The sequence below is a fragment of the Vulpes vulpes genome, chromosome 10, assembly GCF_048418805.1.
Source record: "Vulpes vulpes isolate BD-2025 chromosome 10, VulVul3, whole genome shotgun sequence".
In the NCBI taxonomy this organism is placed as follows: Eukaryota; Metazoa; Chordata; class Mammalia; order Carnivora; family Canidae; genus Vulpes; species Vulpes vulpes.
In genome coordinates this window covers 51785190-51801338 of record NC_132789.1, presented here as the reverse complement: position 1 = coordinate 51801338, position 16149 = coordinate 51785190, and the positions used below count along the sequence as shown (strand labels likewise).

At 56.1% G+C, this 16149-nt stretch overlaps 2 protein-coding genes and 1 long non-coding RNA gene across 14 annotated transcripts in view; 1 reads left to right on the top strand and 2 right to left on the bottom strand.

The window, feature by feature from the left end:
• Positions 1-1211: 1211 nt before the first annotated feature.
• On the bottom strand, positions 1212-4925 carry KNCN (kinocilin). The gene is made up of 4 exons (XM_025991901.2): positions 4557-4925; positions 3371-3439; positions 2403-2477; positions 1212-1611 (listed from the first exon to the last, which is right to left on the bottom strand). The coding sequence occupies exons 1-4, from the start codon at positions 4705-4707 to the stop codon at positions 1532-1534; spliced, it is 375 nt and encodes a 124-aa protein (XP_025847686.1). The 5' UTR covers positions 4708-4925; the 3' UTR covers positions 1212-1531.
• A 1420-nt stretch (positions 4926-6345) lies between these two features.
• Positions 6346-10251, top strand: LOC112914760 (uncharacterized). Its single transcript, XR_011994821.1, has 2 exons — positions 6346-6609; positions 6722-10251. It is a non-coding gene; the product is annotated as an uncharacterized lncRNA (long non-coding RNA).
• Positions 9795-16149, bottom strand: part of MKNK1 (MAPK interacting serine/threonine kinase 1) — a 42713-nt gene continuing 36358 nt past the window's right edge. For 8 of the 12 annotated variants that reach the window (XM_025991899.2, XM_072724090.1, XM_072724089.1 and 5 more), the window contains 4 exons: positions 14317-14511; positions 13529-13693; positions 12251-12294; positions 9795-11119 (listed from right to left, as the gene is read on the bottom strand). In XM_025991899.2, coding sequence (XP_025847684.1) covers positions 10885-11119; positions 12251-12294; positions 13529-13693; positions 14317-14511 — 639 coding nt within the window. In that variant the 3' untranslated portion in view covers positions 9795-10884. Of the gene's footprint in view, positions 11120-12250; positions 12432-13528; positions 13694-14316; positions 14512-16149 lie in introns of all 12 variants that reach the window. The other 4 variants (XR_011994820.1, XR_011994817.1, XR_011994819.1 and 1 more) reach the window with 1 other exon arrangement.

The window sequence follows — 16149 nt, the reverse complement described above, 5'->3', positions numbered from 1 at the left end:
CCCCACAGGACTCCATGAGTCCCTTTCTCTGGAGGGTCTCAGCTTTACCATCTGTATACTGAGGTGGTCTCTCCCTCGGGTTTGGTGTTGCGACATCCACTGGGTACCTGTGTGCCTGGTCCTCTGGCCCCTGCTCTCGAGAGGAAGTAGACAAGGACCACTCAGAGTGATGTGTGCTGTGACGGCGGGAAGCCCTGGGGCTGTGGGAGCACAGTGAAGTCAGGGGAGGCTTCCCAGAAGAGGTGTCATCTTCACCGATCTCTGAGCAATGAGATTCTTCCTAGCTTGTCCTCTTCTCACAGACCAGGACAGAGGCCACATGGTGACTCTGTGGCAGTCAAACACCTGCTCCACCTTGAGGACGTAGGTGAGTGAGGAGAGGCATGGAGAGTGTAGCAATGTTTGCTGCACAGCATACATGCCTGGGCCAGGGCCTCCTTGCCTCTAACCCTGTGGGTAACATGGGGGCCATGACGTGGCCCTCCAGGGAAAGACTGGGGAATTGGTTTTCCATTAAATTTAAGCCACTAACATTTATTGAGCACCTACTGTATACCCTGATGGTGATCAGAAAAGGGCAACATATGGTAGGTTTCAGTAGGATTAATAAACGTTTCGTGAGAAAGAAGCCCTCAGCCTGCTAGACACTGGAGAGAGGGAGACAGAGGCACAGGGAGAGGACAAGGAGGGTGTTGTGTAACGGAGATCCTTGGAACTGGGCCTTTCAAGGTGGGGGCTTTTGATAGGCAGACAGGACTAGGAGGCCTCTAGGAGGACACAAGCCAGGGCTTGGAGGCTGGAATGTCAGAAATTGTCCAGGAGCAGTGAGAGGCTGGGCACAAGTGGCAAGGCCGGAGATCTTGTCTGGAGTCAGGTCACAAAAAGCCTTGAATGGTGGAATCACATACAAAAGTCTCAAGACAGGACCCAGCTCCAGAGCCACCTCCTCCTGGAAGCCTCCAGGGCGGCGCCTCACCTGGCCTCCGTGTCATGGCAGTGACCATTTTGTTTGTCCCAGACCTGTTGCTGTCTGGTTCATTGCTGCCAAGAGCCCGTCCCTGAGGAGTTGCCCAGAGTTTCTGAGAACCTGAAAGACTCTGGTCCAGCCCCTCTGTGTAGCCACTGAGCTCTAGAGGCCCAGGGCCAGGCGCTCAGGGCTGAGGGGCATCCCCTCTGTGGTTCCTGTGGGCCTGTGGTTCCCTTCTGTGGCCCGCCTGGAACAAGAGACTGAGGTCTCTCTGGCCCCAAATTCCAGAGCAACCAGTCAGTGGATCAGAAAGGGAAGGACGCTGAGCTGCAGTCCAGAGGGAAAACCCGGGTCAAAAGCCTGACCCAAGGGTCACCCGTGGGCCCCCAGTGGCACCTGGCTTCAGGCCCTGCCCTGCGCTGCCCGGGGAATCCATCTGCAAGAGCTTTGCTCAGGCGACCGCAGGGCTGGTACCTCGGGGGGCCGGCTCGCCTCTGGTCTGGACCCAGGAGAGCTGTGGGAGCAGGGCGGTGGGGAGGAGGGTGCAGCCCCTCGGCCCCGGCCTCAGCCCTCCCCGGCCCCCCGGCCCCCCGGCTTCAGCTTCTCCAGTGTTCTGCTCACCGTGGACAGGCTGCTGGGGGCTCCTGGGGGAGAGACCAAGACAGGGCTGCCTGAGCAGACAGGTTCCGGGGCAGAGATCCCAGAGGGACCGCGGGGGAGAGAGACGGGGCCAAGGGGCCAGTTTCAGCTGAATTTAAAGGGTCCTAGATGGTCAGATGGCCCTTCAGGAGGATGGGGTCATGGTGGGGGTGGTTAGAGAGAGGACTCCGGGCTCCAGTTCTGGCCCTACTGCTTCCTGGTTGCCTTACTCCATCTCCCTGTGCCTCAGTTGCCTCCCATATACAGTGGGCCTCATTACAGTACCTCCCTCATATGGCTGTTTTGAGAAAGGAACAGACTTATTAAATATATGGTGTTTGGGAGCAGGGTCCGGAATGGGACCTTTGGTGGGGGTTCAGTCCCCTAAACCCCTGGTGGCAGGCGTGGTGGGCCGAGGCCATCTTTGAGAAACTCCTGCCCTAGAATTTTCCAGTGTGCGGAGATGGGAGGAGAAGATGTTCCGTCTCAGATACCAGCTCTGAGCTGGGATTCCATCATGGGAGAAGAGAGTCAGAGCAGAGCCTGGAATGTGGGACCCAGGGACAGTCCCAGTGTCCATGCTGGGCACGAAGGAGAAGCCCTGAGGTCAAACAGGAGGAGCCCGGCTCAGCTGGGAGCAAGAAGGTTTTGACCAAACGCATGGGAGCACTGCCCAAATCTGTTGGCTCCTGCAGACGGCAGTGTCCGGCAGTGTCAAGGCTTCTCCCTGGGTTGCACAAGCTGCTCAGCCAGAGGGCAAAGATGGAAGAGGGACTCTGGAGTTTTTAACACTTACCCTCTTTATTGCCATTGGCACTGGATCTTCCCTCCGCATGGTCTGGCCCTGGGTGGGGGTGGATTCTGAGGCTCCCTGCGGGATAAGAACAACCCCCCCCCCCCAGACCCCCGGGTTACTAAGCCATTCTCAGATCAAGTCCTGCTTCGGGCAGGGAAGTCCTCCCTGCTGGCTCATCTACATCCCTGCTGCTGTCTCAGCTCCACCACATTCCTTTAGGTCTCCCACATGATCTGGGATGATTTGGGAGCCGAATTGGAAGAAACAGGCCCTTGAAGGGGAAGATGGCAGACTTTTTGTTTTTGTTTTTGTTTTTTTTAAGATATTTATTTATTCATGAGAGACACACAGAGAGAGAGAGGCAGAGACACAGGCAGAGGGAGAAGCAGGCTCCATGCAGGGAGCCCATCGTGGGACTCGATCCCGGGTCTCCAGGATCACACCCTCGGCTGAAGGCAGCACTAAACTGCTGAGCCACTCAGGCTGCCCAGATGGCAAACCTTTTAAGGAGGTGGGTGACATGGGAAAACTAGGGATATGTGAAGCCCCCTGCCTGGATTGATGGAGGTGGCAGCAGGAATGTGGGGAGCTTGAGATGAATTAAGGAGCTCTACAAGGGTCCTGAGGTCTTAGGGGTGGTAGAGGGTGTTTATGGGGGCTCAAGGAATGAAATGCATTTATCTGGAGATCTTGGAGGCTTTGGGGGAGTTGGAAACTCCCTCAGGGAAAGATGGGAGTTCTGATGCTCTGGGCTGGTTGAGGCACATTTGCAGCAACAGGCTGGAGTCGGCTGCACTGTAGTCATGGCAATGCCAGCACACCACACACACACACCACACAGCAACTCCAACACACCCACCCGTACACAGTCACACGCATGGGCTTGGCTCCACCACGCAGTGTGCCTCAGATGTACACATGGCAGACCTGGGAAGAGGGCTCTGCTGGGGGCTGGGGAGAGGACTCACCTATGGTGGGCAGGATGTGGTCCATGTTGAACCGAGCCTTTAGGAAGGGGTAGGCCAAGATGAGGAGCCCTGGAAATAGAGAGGCAGAGGGGTTCTGAGAGAGGGGAGGGGGCCTGGTGGGTGCAGGCTGCACGAAGCTGTGCGTAGGCTGTGAGCCTGGGGGTGGTTTCGGAGGGCGATATAGATGCGCACGGGAGGAGTGTGAGTGTGCAGGTTGGGACTATGGATGCGTAAGCGTGGGGCTGGGAGTTTTGCGGAGCCCCATTCACAGCCTCACACTTACGCACCCACAGTTACGTTGGTGGCTCCCCAACACCAGGCCCTGAGAGGGGACAGGGAGTAGTGCCTCTATAGGGAAGGGGCTCCAAGGCTGTGAAGGCCCAGGCTTCTGGCTCCAGCCTGTCCAGGTGATTAGCACGGTTGGCTTCCTTCCTTCTCAGCCGGCTGGAGATGGGCCCTGCTGACACCACCACCACCAACTCTCCTCTGCCCACCCTCCCCCAGGGCAGCACTGGGAGCTCCGAGCAGGCTCCTTTCCACCCGGTCCTGGGGAGGGGTTAGCAGAAGAGTGGACCATGCCCTGCCCCTCCTGTCCCCTTCCATCCCCAGACCAAGTGTCTGTGGCCCTTGGCAGGAGTTTGTAGGTACGGATGCCAAGAACCCATCAGGCTGGTGCTTCTGGCTCTGCTTTTGCCCCAGGGTGGTGGAGTGGGGAGAGGGATGGTACTCAGCATCATTGTGGGGATATCAGTGGGACTGGCCCAGATAGACAGATGGACAGATGCCTGGACAGACAGATGCCCAGCCAAGATACACCAGGAAAACAGGAAACAGTTTGAGCTGGGTCCTATCTTGGCTCAGAGTGTCCTACTGGGACCTCTGTCCTCTTTTTACCTGCCCCCTGTCAACCCACCCCCTACAGGCTGATGGATTCCACCAAAAACCCAAGAGCCCAGGGCTTGGGACTAAAGGCCAAGAGGCTGAGCAGCCAGAGAGGAGCGTGGCAACCAGCTGCCTTCTCCACAGTCTCCTTACCCCCGGCAGAAGGAACCCCCCCACACCCCTGCTCTGCCTCCCTGCACCCGGCACCCGCACCTGGCTGCCTTGCTCACACCTCCACCTTCCCTCCATTTCCCATTCACCTGACCATGCCCCTGCTCCCTCTCCAAGCCCGGCCCCTGCTCACCCAGACTGGCCGCGCCAATAAAGATGCCACCCACGGCAGCTGCAGCTTTGGACACAGACACACCGATGATGATGCTGCCGGCCACCAGGCCGAGGGCCACACAGGCCAGCTGCAGGCAGCGGAAGTCTCGGCTGCTGATGGGAATGTCCATGGAGGCCTGCCCAGGGTACTGTCTGCAGCTAGTGGGGCCTGTCCCAAGGAAAGCCCTGGAGGTCCCAGTCCTCCTGGATGTGTCTTTTTTGGAGCTCTGCCTTCAGAGTGGGAATTTCTGGCCAGGAAGGTCTGGGGCTGGTAACCCTATCCCACCGTGCTCCTGAGGGCCCCAGTGGCACCTAGACCTGGGATCCGTGCCAGGTCACCGCAGCCTGCTCTTCCTCCTTTGAAGGCCCCTGAATCTGGGGGCCACTCCTGGGACTCTGGCCTGATCACATCCTGCCTTGGCTGTCAGAGTTCTGGAAAGCCGGGCCTGCCCCACGGGGTCGGCCCCACTTAGCTTCCTCTCAGGAGAGCTTAGCCTGAGCCCCCCTGCCCAGGACATCTTGCCCTGGCTGCCTGGAGCCTGCTCAGCACTGGCTCCGGGCCACTGGGCCTCGGCCTATTAAAGTTTAAAGCAGTGGAGGAGGTTGGCCCAGGGGGCACGGGTTCCTGGGCGGCGCAGGCAGCACGGAGGTCCTGAGTTATTCATGAGGTTGCAATGTGAGCTGCTGCTGCGCCAGGGGCCTGCTGGGGCACTCAGCCTAGGGTCCACTGCCGGGCTGAGGTGGCAGGATGGCCCGGGGGCTTCCTGCGGGGTGTAGCAGCCAGGGATGTGAGGAGACTCCCTGCCAGTGCTCAGGGCCCACTCTGCTGTCTTCTGTCATTTGGCACATGGGGCGTCTGCTCAGGGACTCAGAGGCAGGCATGGGAGGGGACCTGGGGGAGGCCAAGAGATGGAACAGTGACAGGGACAGGACAGAAAGAGGTGTTCCTGTGAGTTCGGGCTCTCCCCTTGCCCCCTTGCTAGCCTCTGGGGGGTCCTGGTTTGAGGCTGACCTCCTTCTCCTCAGGCAGGCTCCGGATCCACCCGTTTGTTGCCGTAGGCTGAGAGGGGAGCCCTCCCGGAATCCCTGGCAGGGGGCTGAGAAGGAAGAGCAGGGAGCGGGGGCATGAGCTTGCAGGAAAACAATGGGGAGAAGGATTGGCAGGGACTGGGTGTCAGTGGCCAGCGTCAGGACTAGGACCTGGCTGGCACTCCCGTCCTACTGGTGGGACCCACCAATTCCAGGCTGGGCAGCGGTAGCCCAGCCCTATGCCACCCCCAGACCCAGTCCTTGCAGCCAGCTGCGTTCTCTGGCCCTCTGCGGATCAGGGAGGCCCAGATCCATTCTGGTTCCAGAATCCCGCCCTGGGGATTCCCGCTGGCACTATTCCCAGGGTCCCATCACCACCCAACTGGCCTCTGTTTGGGTGCCTCTGTCTCCCCTATGATGTTTGGATGTCTGTCACCTGACAGGGCCAGGCCCTCCGCCTGCCAGCGAGCCGCCCCCTGCCCCTCGCTCCTCCGCTTCTCTGCCCTCTGCTGAGTGTCTGCAGAGCCCCAGCGGGACCCCAGGCTGTGTCACCCCAACCCCCCGCCCCCGCAGCCCCTGCCCCTGGAAGACGAAGCCCCAGAGGTGGGCATTCCTCAGCTACAGCGGCTGCTGCCAACGTCCCCCGCGCCTCTCTCCAGGATGAGGTCTGATTATTCCTCTAATTAGGCATCAAATGACAACCCATGTCTCTGTCACACATAATTGATCCCCCACTGACTAGTTTTAGAAGGAGCTGTCAAAATAATTGTCTATGAAAATGTGTCCCTGAGATGTTGAGCTTTGGGAATGTCAATGTCCTCACCCCCATGAGGTGTCTGCATCACTGGCTGGGCAGTAAGGCGAGAGCGGCTCCCGCGGTCAGCAGGACGTGGCACCTCACACTGCGCGACTTGAGCAGCCACTCACCTCCTGGACCTCACTTTGCCCGGCTGCTGAAGCGGAGTGGAGAAGGCAGAGGCTGGAGTCAGGGACGCCTGTGCACAGTGAGTTTTCAGATTCCAGAAGAACACTCTAACCTCTAAAAAGGAGACCAAATTCTAAATTAGAGGGTTATTATTTTTTTCTTTTTTCTTTCTGACATCATAAATCCCTCAGGGCTCACAGTCGGAGGAGGAAATCCGGAGGAGAGACACTGTAAGCCCGTATCAGCTGCAAGACCGCAGAACTGCACGCCTGTCCAAGCTCCATTACAAGACAGATGGGGAAACACCGGGGACAGAAAGCATCGCCCCAGAGCCCTTGACAGAACCTCAGTGCCCGGGTTCCCGTCGGCGGGGCGGCGCTCTGGCCTTTCTGGGTCCATGAATGTCTAACCTGCCTTATCTGAGGTGGAGGAACTGGCAACACGCCATCGGAGGGAGACCTTGTGTTCAGTCAAGGCCTTCATCTTTTCCCTCGGGACGGGGGAGTGTCACCAAAGGCTCCTGGAAATCTTTGTGAGGCCTGCTCTTGAGTGGTTGATGTAGAGGGGGAGGCTTGCTGACCCTCTCCTCAACACAGGCTGTTCCTCTGCGAGAAAGAAAATAGAAGCTTGCCCTTGGCTGATGTGCTTCCTGTACCAGGTAACGGAGATGGAAGCCCCACCTGTTCCCCGTAAGCCCCGGAGCCCTGCTCATGGAAGCCTGGGCCCCCTGGGCCTCTGGACCCCAGGGCGTGGGCAGGCCATGGGTCACAGCCGAGACCCGTCACAAAAATCTCTCTTTGTTTCCCTGTCGAGGTCGCAGCTGGATTGCCTGCCTAGGCTCTCCCCTTCCCAGAGGCGCTGGTTGGGTCCCGGGCTGGCGTGGGGCGGGGAGGAAGAGTCGGGGGCCTCGGCATGGCTTAGTTCCGTTTATCTTCCTTGAGGGGTGAGGACCCTGGAAAAGAGCGTGATTAATGCACCGATCCCCTGGGGGACGGGCAGCCTTCCCAGACTGTTCAGAAGCTGAACTCGGGGAAGTGGCTTCCAAGGCAACTGCTACCATGGCAACAAGAGTGCCAGCCGTGGGGGGACCTGGCTCCTCGCTCCCCTCCAGACCTAAGCAGCTGGAGCAGCTGGCACGGGCCCAGGGCACTGCTGTTCGGGAGCAGGGTCTGGTGAGAGGCACTCAGCCCGGAGGGACAGGGGCCCCCAGGAGCTCAGGCAGGTGGACATCTGGAGGGAGGAAGACTTGGCCTCCTTGCCCAGGCCCCCAGACAGGGGTCGCACAGGAGGCCTGAGGTCTGGGACATGTCGGCCGCTGGGGCCAGCTTTCTCCCAAGGCCCGGTCCACGCCTGAGCCCTAGAGCCACCAGACTGGCCGCCACAGTTCCAGGCCCCAGAGCCCCACTCAGTGTGTCTGCCATGCCCACCACTGCCTAGAAGAGTCAGGTGCGTGGCCTGGGCCTCAGAAAGGGCAAAGGACTTTCCAAGGTCACCGAGTGAAGCGTGGCGGGACTAGAACCCAGGACCCCTGTCACCCAAACTCAGACTCTGCCTCTGGTACTACGGCTGCCCTTTCGGGACAGGGATCCTAGCCCAGAGGGGCAGAGCAACTTGTTGGCAGGAGAACCCCACAAGGGGCCAGAGGCCGGGCCCATTTGGAAAGCCCAGATCTATCTCCACCCACAGAAGCCAAGGAGAGGGGGAAAACTTGTCTCCATCACCGGCACCATAGCTGAGGAACTGTGCCTCCAGAGACAGCATTGTAACGACCAGAACAGTCGCAGCCAGCCTCGTGCACTTGCTCTGTGTGCCTGGACCTGCCTGCAACTTTGCACTTATTAATCCATCATTGCACAGCAGCACCATGAGGAAACCACTAGCACCCCCAATTTTTGGTTGAAGAGACCGTTGCCCTCAAAGTCTGAGTAACTTGCCCAGGGCAAAAAGCTGGGATTTGAACCCAGGCAGCACAGCTCTGGGTCCCATGTCTCTCAGGGAAGAATCCCAGTTCTGTCTTCCTACCTGGACATCTAGGTTTTTCTCTGCTCTCTCTGCTCACTTCTTCTACGTGGGGTAACATAATAGTACCTTAGCTCACATGACTTCTGTGAAAAGTAAATAACGCCTGGACATTTCTCCACAAGCAGCTGTTGCTTAGTAAGCGCATAACAACACTAACAAAACCAGAGTAGGCACTGTGGCGCCCAGGCGGGGCTGTGAAGAGGGCCAGGGCCCTCACCAGGTGGACCAGGGCGGAGAGGCAGCCTGGTAGAGGGTGGAGAAGCCTGAGAACTGGCTGGAGCTGCACCCAGAGCAGCATGGGGGGGGGGGCACTGAGTCCAGAAAGCCCCCAGAAATCACCTCTCAGCCTGCCAACCCGAAGGACTGATGGTTGGGGCTGAAGTCGAGATAAAACTCATACCCTGGTTCCCAATCCCCAGGGACTGGGAGACTTTGGGCCAAAGGCTTAGATTTGCAGACCTGTTTTTCCCACCCATCCTGCTCCCGGTAGATGGGATGTGAGGGTGGGAACAGTTGCTGCAAAGGGAAGACTGTCAACATCAAGTATGTCAGCGTCAGTATGGGGGCATCCAAGCCACAGGACAGCCCCTAGAGTGACCCCATCACCCCTCGCCCCTGGGGAGAAAAGCTGCCAGCCCCTCAGACTTCCCTCCTGCCACCCCCTTGGGAGCTTATAAAGCCCCTCCCCAGCCCAGGCCTCTCCAGTGTGGTTCTGAGGGTGACACAGGACAAAGCACATGAGAGCCCTTGGCATGTTGAACATGAGAGTTGAGGATGTGAGGCACCATTTTTCTTCGTTCCAACTCTGGCAAGTCCTGGGCAAGCAACAGATCCTCTGGAAAAGCTGGGTGCTGCTCCAGACAAAGGGGACCTTTGTTCCCACCTGGGCGCGGGGCTGGCCTGGGCGCAGGGTACACCTATTAAGGCATCTTTTGGAGCCAGTTTGTGTGACGGTTGCTGATGCCACCTCTTCCACCTGATCGGGAGACCCTAGAGGCTACAGGACAGGGGCTGTTTCTTACTCCTCTCTGATAAGTGTTGACGAACGTCATTTTCTCACCTAAAAGAAGAAGAGCAATGGTATCTCCTCTACCTTGTTTTGTGGATCCAATGAGAGGCTAGATTTAGAGGTCCTAACTAGGGGCACTTTCTCCCCACTGGGCTGGACTCGGCCCCTCTCCAGAAGGCCTGTCTCCCTCTCAGGTTCACAGGTGAATAAAGGACCACCCAGAAGGCCACAGCTAGAATTTAAAACAGTTTTATTAAAACAAGCACATTGTATAAATAGCATTGTGGTGTTGTGTGTCTGACCTGTACAAACCCATTTTCTTTAGGCAGCTGAGCAGCTCAGCTTCTCCGAGGCCAGATGCGCCTTCATGCTCTCCGGCAGCAGCCAGCCCATCGCTGGAACCAGGGCTGCCGGCGATCTGGTGCCACATCGGGCACAGAGTCCCTTCTAACTGCCCGGGACTGATGCTGCCCTCCAGCAGACACAGCCTCGAAGTCACTCATCATCTTAACAGCTTAAAACTGGTTAGAATAATAAGAAACAGTTGAATAAAATCTTTCACATGCTTGGACATTCAAGGAAGAGCAAACCATTACATGCTCTGGAAAATCCGGCTTGCAGTGGAGTTTTAAAGTTCCATCTTTGCTAAAAGTGCATGGTTAAAAAGAACACTTAAAAAAAAAAAAACAACGAAATAATACGGACTTCAGCAGCAATCCCAAACAAGGAAGAGGATGATAAATGAGGGACACGTTTTGGTCCCAGCAAAGAAAGATTATGTGCTTCTCCCGCGCTACAGACTGGAAGAGTGATCTGGCCTCCTGAATGTGGAAGGCTCCCTGCCCTTTCCTGAATTGAGGGGATGGCTTTGCTTAGCCAAGGGGAGGACATCCGGAGGACAGAGGAAGGACCAGTGTTGGGGGTGTGTGTGTGACAGTGCAGAGAGGAAAGAGCCTCTGTCAGCTGCCGCTTCTCAAGACTGGCTCCCTGAAGGCTGCAGCCCCAGCCAACACTGCGCCAGCCGCCCAGGAGTGCAGGCTGGATCCCGGATCTGCAGGCGGGTGAGCAGGTGGGCAGGAGCCCAGCAGAGAGATGTCCCTGCCGCAGGCGATTATGCAAAGTGACAAGTGATTGCTTTCCTTTTCAAAGACAACCCCTTTGGATAGAGCTTTCTCCTGGAGGGCTCTGGGGAAATAGGGGGTTGGGTGGGAATCTCAGGGCCTTCTCCAGGATGGGGCCATGGAGCAGCTTCTTCTGCTTGCCCTGCGGACTTTGGCGGGGCCTAGGCAGGCTGAGGTCTCGGAAGTCGTGGCCAGGAGTGGGTCAGAGTGCGGCGGGAGTTGGGCACGGTTCCGGGTCGCTGCTGCGGCCTGCCTGGGCCAGGGCCCTTCGACGGGCCAAGCGTGACTTGCAGGGAGGGGAAAGCCTCACAGAGCAGAGGGCCCCGACCAGGGACTCGGATGACTGTGCCAGCTCGTCTTCCTCACGCTGAGAAAGCTGGCGGTTAAGGGCGATGGCCTCAGCTGCGAAGAGTGTCAGGTCCATCGTGCTGCTATTTCTACAGGGGAGGACAGCACAGAGCAGAGGGGAGTGGGGCTCGGCACCCTGGCCCGCCAGCGCCCAGAATCCCCCCTCCCCCGGCTTTTTCTGGGCCGCTTCCCCACCAAAGTCCTTCTTGCCTGGGTTTGAAATCTGATTTCACTGAGGCTGGAATGCCTCTGAGCCTCACCTACAGTCCTTGGACTTGGGAGTTGGGACAAATGCCCCCTTCCATTCAGAGCGCCCTCCTCCATGCTCCCACACTCTGCACCCAGCTCCCCCAGAGGAAGGGCCTGGCACGTAACAGGTGCATCCGTGTAACGGGCAGCGGCATTCTGGCTCACATCAGTGGAGAATACAGGGATGCAAGACTTCCCTGTACAACTCCCAGCAACCGGTCCTGAGGTTGCTTCCTGGAGGGGTGCCCATGGTGTGGTAGCCTTGGGAACAGAGCAGTGTTCACTAGAAACCTGGTCTTGTGTTAAAAGGCATTAGAGTCAAAGATCTAGGTTCAAAGTCCAACTCCCAAGGCAACTGTGTGACCCTGAGTATCAAGTTACCTCAATCTCCCTATTCTTGGTTTTCTCATCCACAAAATGGGAGTAACTGGGGCACCTCTCTTTTAAATTTATCATAAAGATTATGAAAAGAATCTCTGTAGAGCCCTTAGCACCATTTCTGGCATGCGTTGACCATTACTATTATGGAGTCTAGTGGTGATGTGACAACTGGTCCAACTGCCTCACAGCGCCCTCTCCTGCTACATTCACCAACCTGCAGCAGCAGGAGGAAACCTTGGGGTGAATCTACAGGTGAATCTATAGCTCACCTACAGATAGGGTTGTTGGGCTATAAATGGTGATTTTTAGTTAGATGCCAGTGGATATGGAAAGAGTTTTTTCTCCTGCAAACAGTACCCGAGGTGCTTGAAGGAGCTGGAGGGCAGGGGAGGCTGTAAGGTGGTGGAAGAGAAGAGGGGAAAGCAAGGAGGAGACACGCAGAGAAGGCAGGTGGGGAAGCCCCTTCAGGAGGTCGACACCTGAGCCTAGAGCTAGGCTCCCTGTCCCACCTCCACCCCAACGTGGCTGACAGTTTGAGGGAAAGTCAAAGCCAAAGAAAGAAGGGCATCAGGTGTGGTTGGAGCATTTACCTCTGGAGGACTTGTGGCGTGGGGAGTCCTCTTTCTGGAGCTTGCTGGAAGGGGAAGGATAGACGTGGGGGTAAGCACTGTTCCCTCCTTCAAGAGCTGCCCAGCCCACACCAGTGCAGAGGCTACTAGAGGCTCCTGGCCCAGCACAGAGACTCGGCCAAGCGTGCCTGCAGGGTCAGACCTTCCAAGGACAGAGCAAGAGAGGACAGCTTGAACCCAGCTGACTCTGCATGGAGACGCATCCCTTGCCTGGCAGAGTCCTCTCTGTCCTCCAAGACCCAGCTTGAGGGTCACTTGACTTTCCCACTCCAGCCACCTCCCGACCTCCATCCAAGCAGCGGGGAAGCCTCGTCCTTTTGTGCCCCTGGCACTTTCGATAAGCATTTGCTACACTGTTCCATCATTTATTCCCTTGTCTCCCTCTCCCCACCAAGACAAGAAGACAGGGATTGGGTCTTACTCATCCCAGTCTCGCCAGAGTTGGGCAAGGGGTAGGTGCTCAGTAAAGACAGCAATTCTTGAGTGGCTGGGAATTAGCCACTCAGAGGTTCTTAGGTTGGGTCCCCCCCATAACATGGGGCTGGCAAAGCTTGCTTCCTTCTCCTGGAAGGGCCAGTAAGGCTGGCCAGGGCCTGGCAGCCCAATGACACAGTGAATCACGGAGGCCTGGCTGACCCCTCAGAGGGGCAGAAGTCAGTACCTGACTCACTGAGGAGGATGGTTAAAAATGTTTTCTGGTAAAGACTTGGATCCTTCGTTTGGGGGAAATACCACCATTTCCCTTTTAGGCAAGCTGCACCCAAGGACCACGAGGAGAATCTACGTGCCTCCAATGCATCCTCACTGTAAGTAGGGAAGCAAGGCCCTGCTTCTGGGCGTTCTTAGCTGATTATACGTCTATATAAGGGGAGGGTGCCACAGGCCCCCAGCACCAATACCAGGCTGCTTCCCAGACTGTGTGCCTCCAAGAACGGCAGGATGCATGTGCCAAATCCCCCAGAGGCCTCTGTTCATTCCTGAGAGGCAAGGGTCAGTTAGGAGCCTAGTCTTAGGCCAAGGTTAGAGCCAAGTCTATGACCGGTTAAGGGGCTCCTTCTGGGGCAACATCAGTGGCCAGTTCACTCTACGTGCACAAGGACTGAAGCTGCCGTATGGTCTCCCTCTGGCTCAGGTGAGCACCTGGGCTGCCGTCCAGCACTTGCTACTACTATAAAAGCTTCCTCATGGCCAGGCCACAGACCTGAGGAGATAGGATGCCGCCCCTCCCAGATTACTCACCCCTTGCACCCACGGATGCTGCAGGACTTGGGCAGCACTCAGTCTCTGCTTGGCATCTCGAACCAGGAGCTTGGAGATGAGGTCTTTGGCTTCGGGGGAGATGTGTGCCCAGTCCTTGTCAGGAAACTCATACTTGCCTTCCTGGATGCTCTCAAATAGCTTGTTCTAGGTAAAGAAGATTCCTCTTGAGGCCACCCTGCCAGGGAACAAGCAGGATGTGCCTGCCACTGATTTGGTCACCCTGGGTCACATCAGCCTCTGCTGAAGCTGCAGCTCATGGCTTCAGGATGCCAGAAGCCAGGGCCCCTCCCCTGATCCCTACTTCCTGCTGTCTTCAGACCACACACAGAATGCCCCTCACAGGCAGGGGTGGCTAGGCCACTTGGAGGGCTGGGTGGGTATGCCAACTAGGGAACACAGCCGAAATTCCTTGGCCCTTCATATGTGGCCCTCACAAATGAGCCCCTGGCAAACTATCAGGTCTCGGCTCCCCCCAGCACCAACCTTATACTTACACTCTTTTTCCCCACATGCTTGCAGCTGTCTCATACCCCCATGAAGACTCAGCTCAGGTCTGTTACCCTCTAGCAACTCTCCCTTGAATGCCCAACTGGGCTAAGTGTCTGACTATCTCTCTCTCACCCTACTGTTGGCCCTTGGGCAGAAGGGGAAAGGGCATTAGAGACCTCCTTCCAGAGCAGAAACCACCTCTAGCCCAGTCCCATTGGGCATCCCATAACCACAATGACCACCCCCAGCAAAGCTGGTGCAGTGGGTCCTGTGCTCACCTGGCACACCCTGCAGACTTCTCCCCGGTCCCAGCCACAGTCGGTCCCACAGTGACCTACAAAGGGGGGGTAGCCGCTCAGCATGATGTAGAGGACCACGCCCAGGCTCCACAGGTCACAGCGCTTGTCGTAAAAGGTGGCTTCATCCCTGAAGACCTCCACCACTTCTGGGGCCATGTACTCTGCAGAGCCACACTGTGGAGGCCAAGATTGAGGAGGGGAAACAGCAGAGAAGGGAGAGGTTTAGTCACAGGGAGAGGAGATGGTGAAGAGTAGAAGGTAATGGAACTTGAGCAGGAGGCTAGGCTGCAGAGCAGGGAGTTGTCAGGACAGCCAGCCAGGGCTCGGCTGATACCACCAAGGCACTTAGAAAAGCTGGGCCGACTGAGCATTTGTAAATGGAGTGAGTCCTAGCATTCCCCATGATCCACAAGACCAGTTCCAGGTCACCTTCCTATCATTCCAGGTCCTATTCTGATAGGCAGAGGCCCCTGGTCAAGAAGCTGCAGGAATCTCTACCTCAGCTCTCTGCAGACACTTAATATAGAGATACTTCAACATACCAGGGGCACGGTTCTGGGAAGACATCTGTGGACACTCAATCCCATAAAGCAAGGAGGTTTTTCTTGTTTTTTTTTGCTGTTGTTTTTAAATTTTAAGTAGGGTCCATGCCCAGGATGGAGCTTGAATTCATGACCCTGAGATCAAGATCTGAGTGGAGATCAAGAGTCGGATGTTTAACTGACTGAACCACCAGGTTCCCCCAATAAAACAAGGAGTTCTTAAAGTTAAGTCCTGCCAAGCTTCTCCTCCAGCTTACACCAAGGAGGTATGAGAATATAGGATTAAGATACCATCAAAGCTGGGAGAGCTCTTAGAACAAATCCAATCTCCCTGCTTCTCCCATTTATAGATGAGAAAACAATGGTTAGATTGGGGTAAGGATATGGTTCAAGCACATCAGTGGTAAATCCAGTATAAGAATTTGGGATTCGGGATCCCTGGGTGGCGCAGCGGCTTGGCGCCTGCCTTTGGCCCAGGGCGTGATCCTGGAGACCCGGGATCGAATCCCACGTCGGGCTCCCGGTGCATGGAGCCTGCTTCTCCCTCTGCCTGTGTCTCTGCCTCTCTCTCTCTCTCTCTCTGTGACCATCATAAATAAATAAAAAATTAAAAAAAAAAAAAGAATTTGGGATTCTTTCCTTTCATCCTTGCATAGAAAATGCTGATAAAAACAAAACAAATTCTTTTTGATCCCCTCTTCATTATTTCAGGCTTGCCAAGAGATACCTCCCTGGCCTTCAACACACACAACTAATTAGATGGGAAGATAGGAAGTAGAGAAAGGATATTTTCCATGTTATTGACAATTAGAGTTAATGACTTTGAGAACAAGGTAGCTAATACAGAAACATTTCTAATAATGTAAATTTTTTTTTAATTTATGATAGTTACACACACACACACACACACACAGGGAGAGAGAGAGAGAGAGAGGCAGACATAGGCAGAGGGAGAAGAAGGCTCCATGCACCGGGAGCCCGACATGGGATTTGATCCCGGGTCTCCAGGATCGCGCCCTGGGCCAAAGGCAGGCGCTAAACCGCTGCGCCACCCAGGGATCCCTAATAATGTCAATTTTAATAAGACATGAGCATATTGAAATGCAGGTCTTAAAAAAGGTTATTAGGAAAATTCACTTATGAAGCGTGAAAATCTCAAAAGATTCATAATAATTATAGTACATCAGGTATGTACAAGAGACGTCTTAGGAAGAACAGCTCCTAGCTGCACATCTGGGCATGAAATGCGAAGTGAAGGAAGCAACAAGGT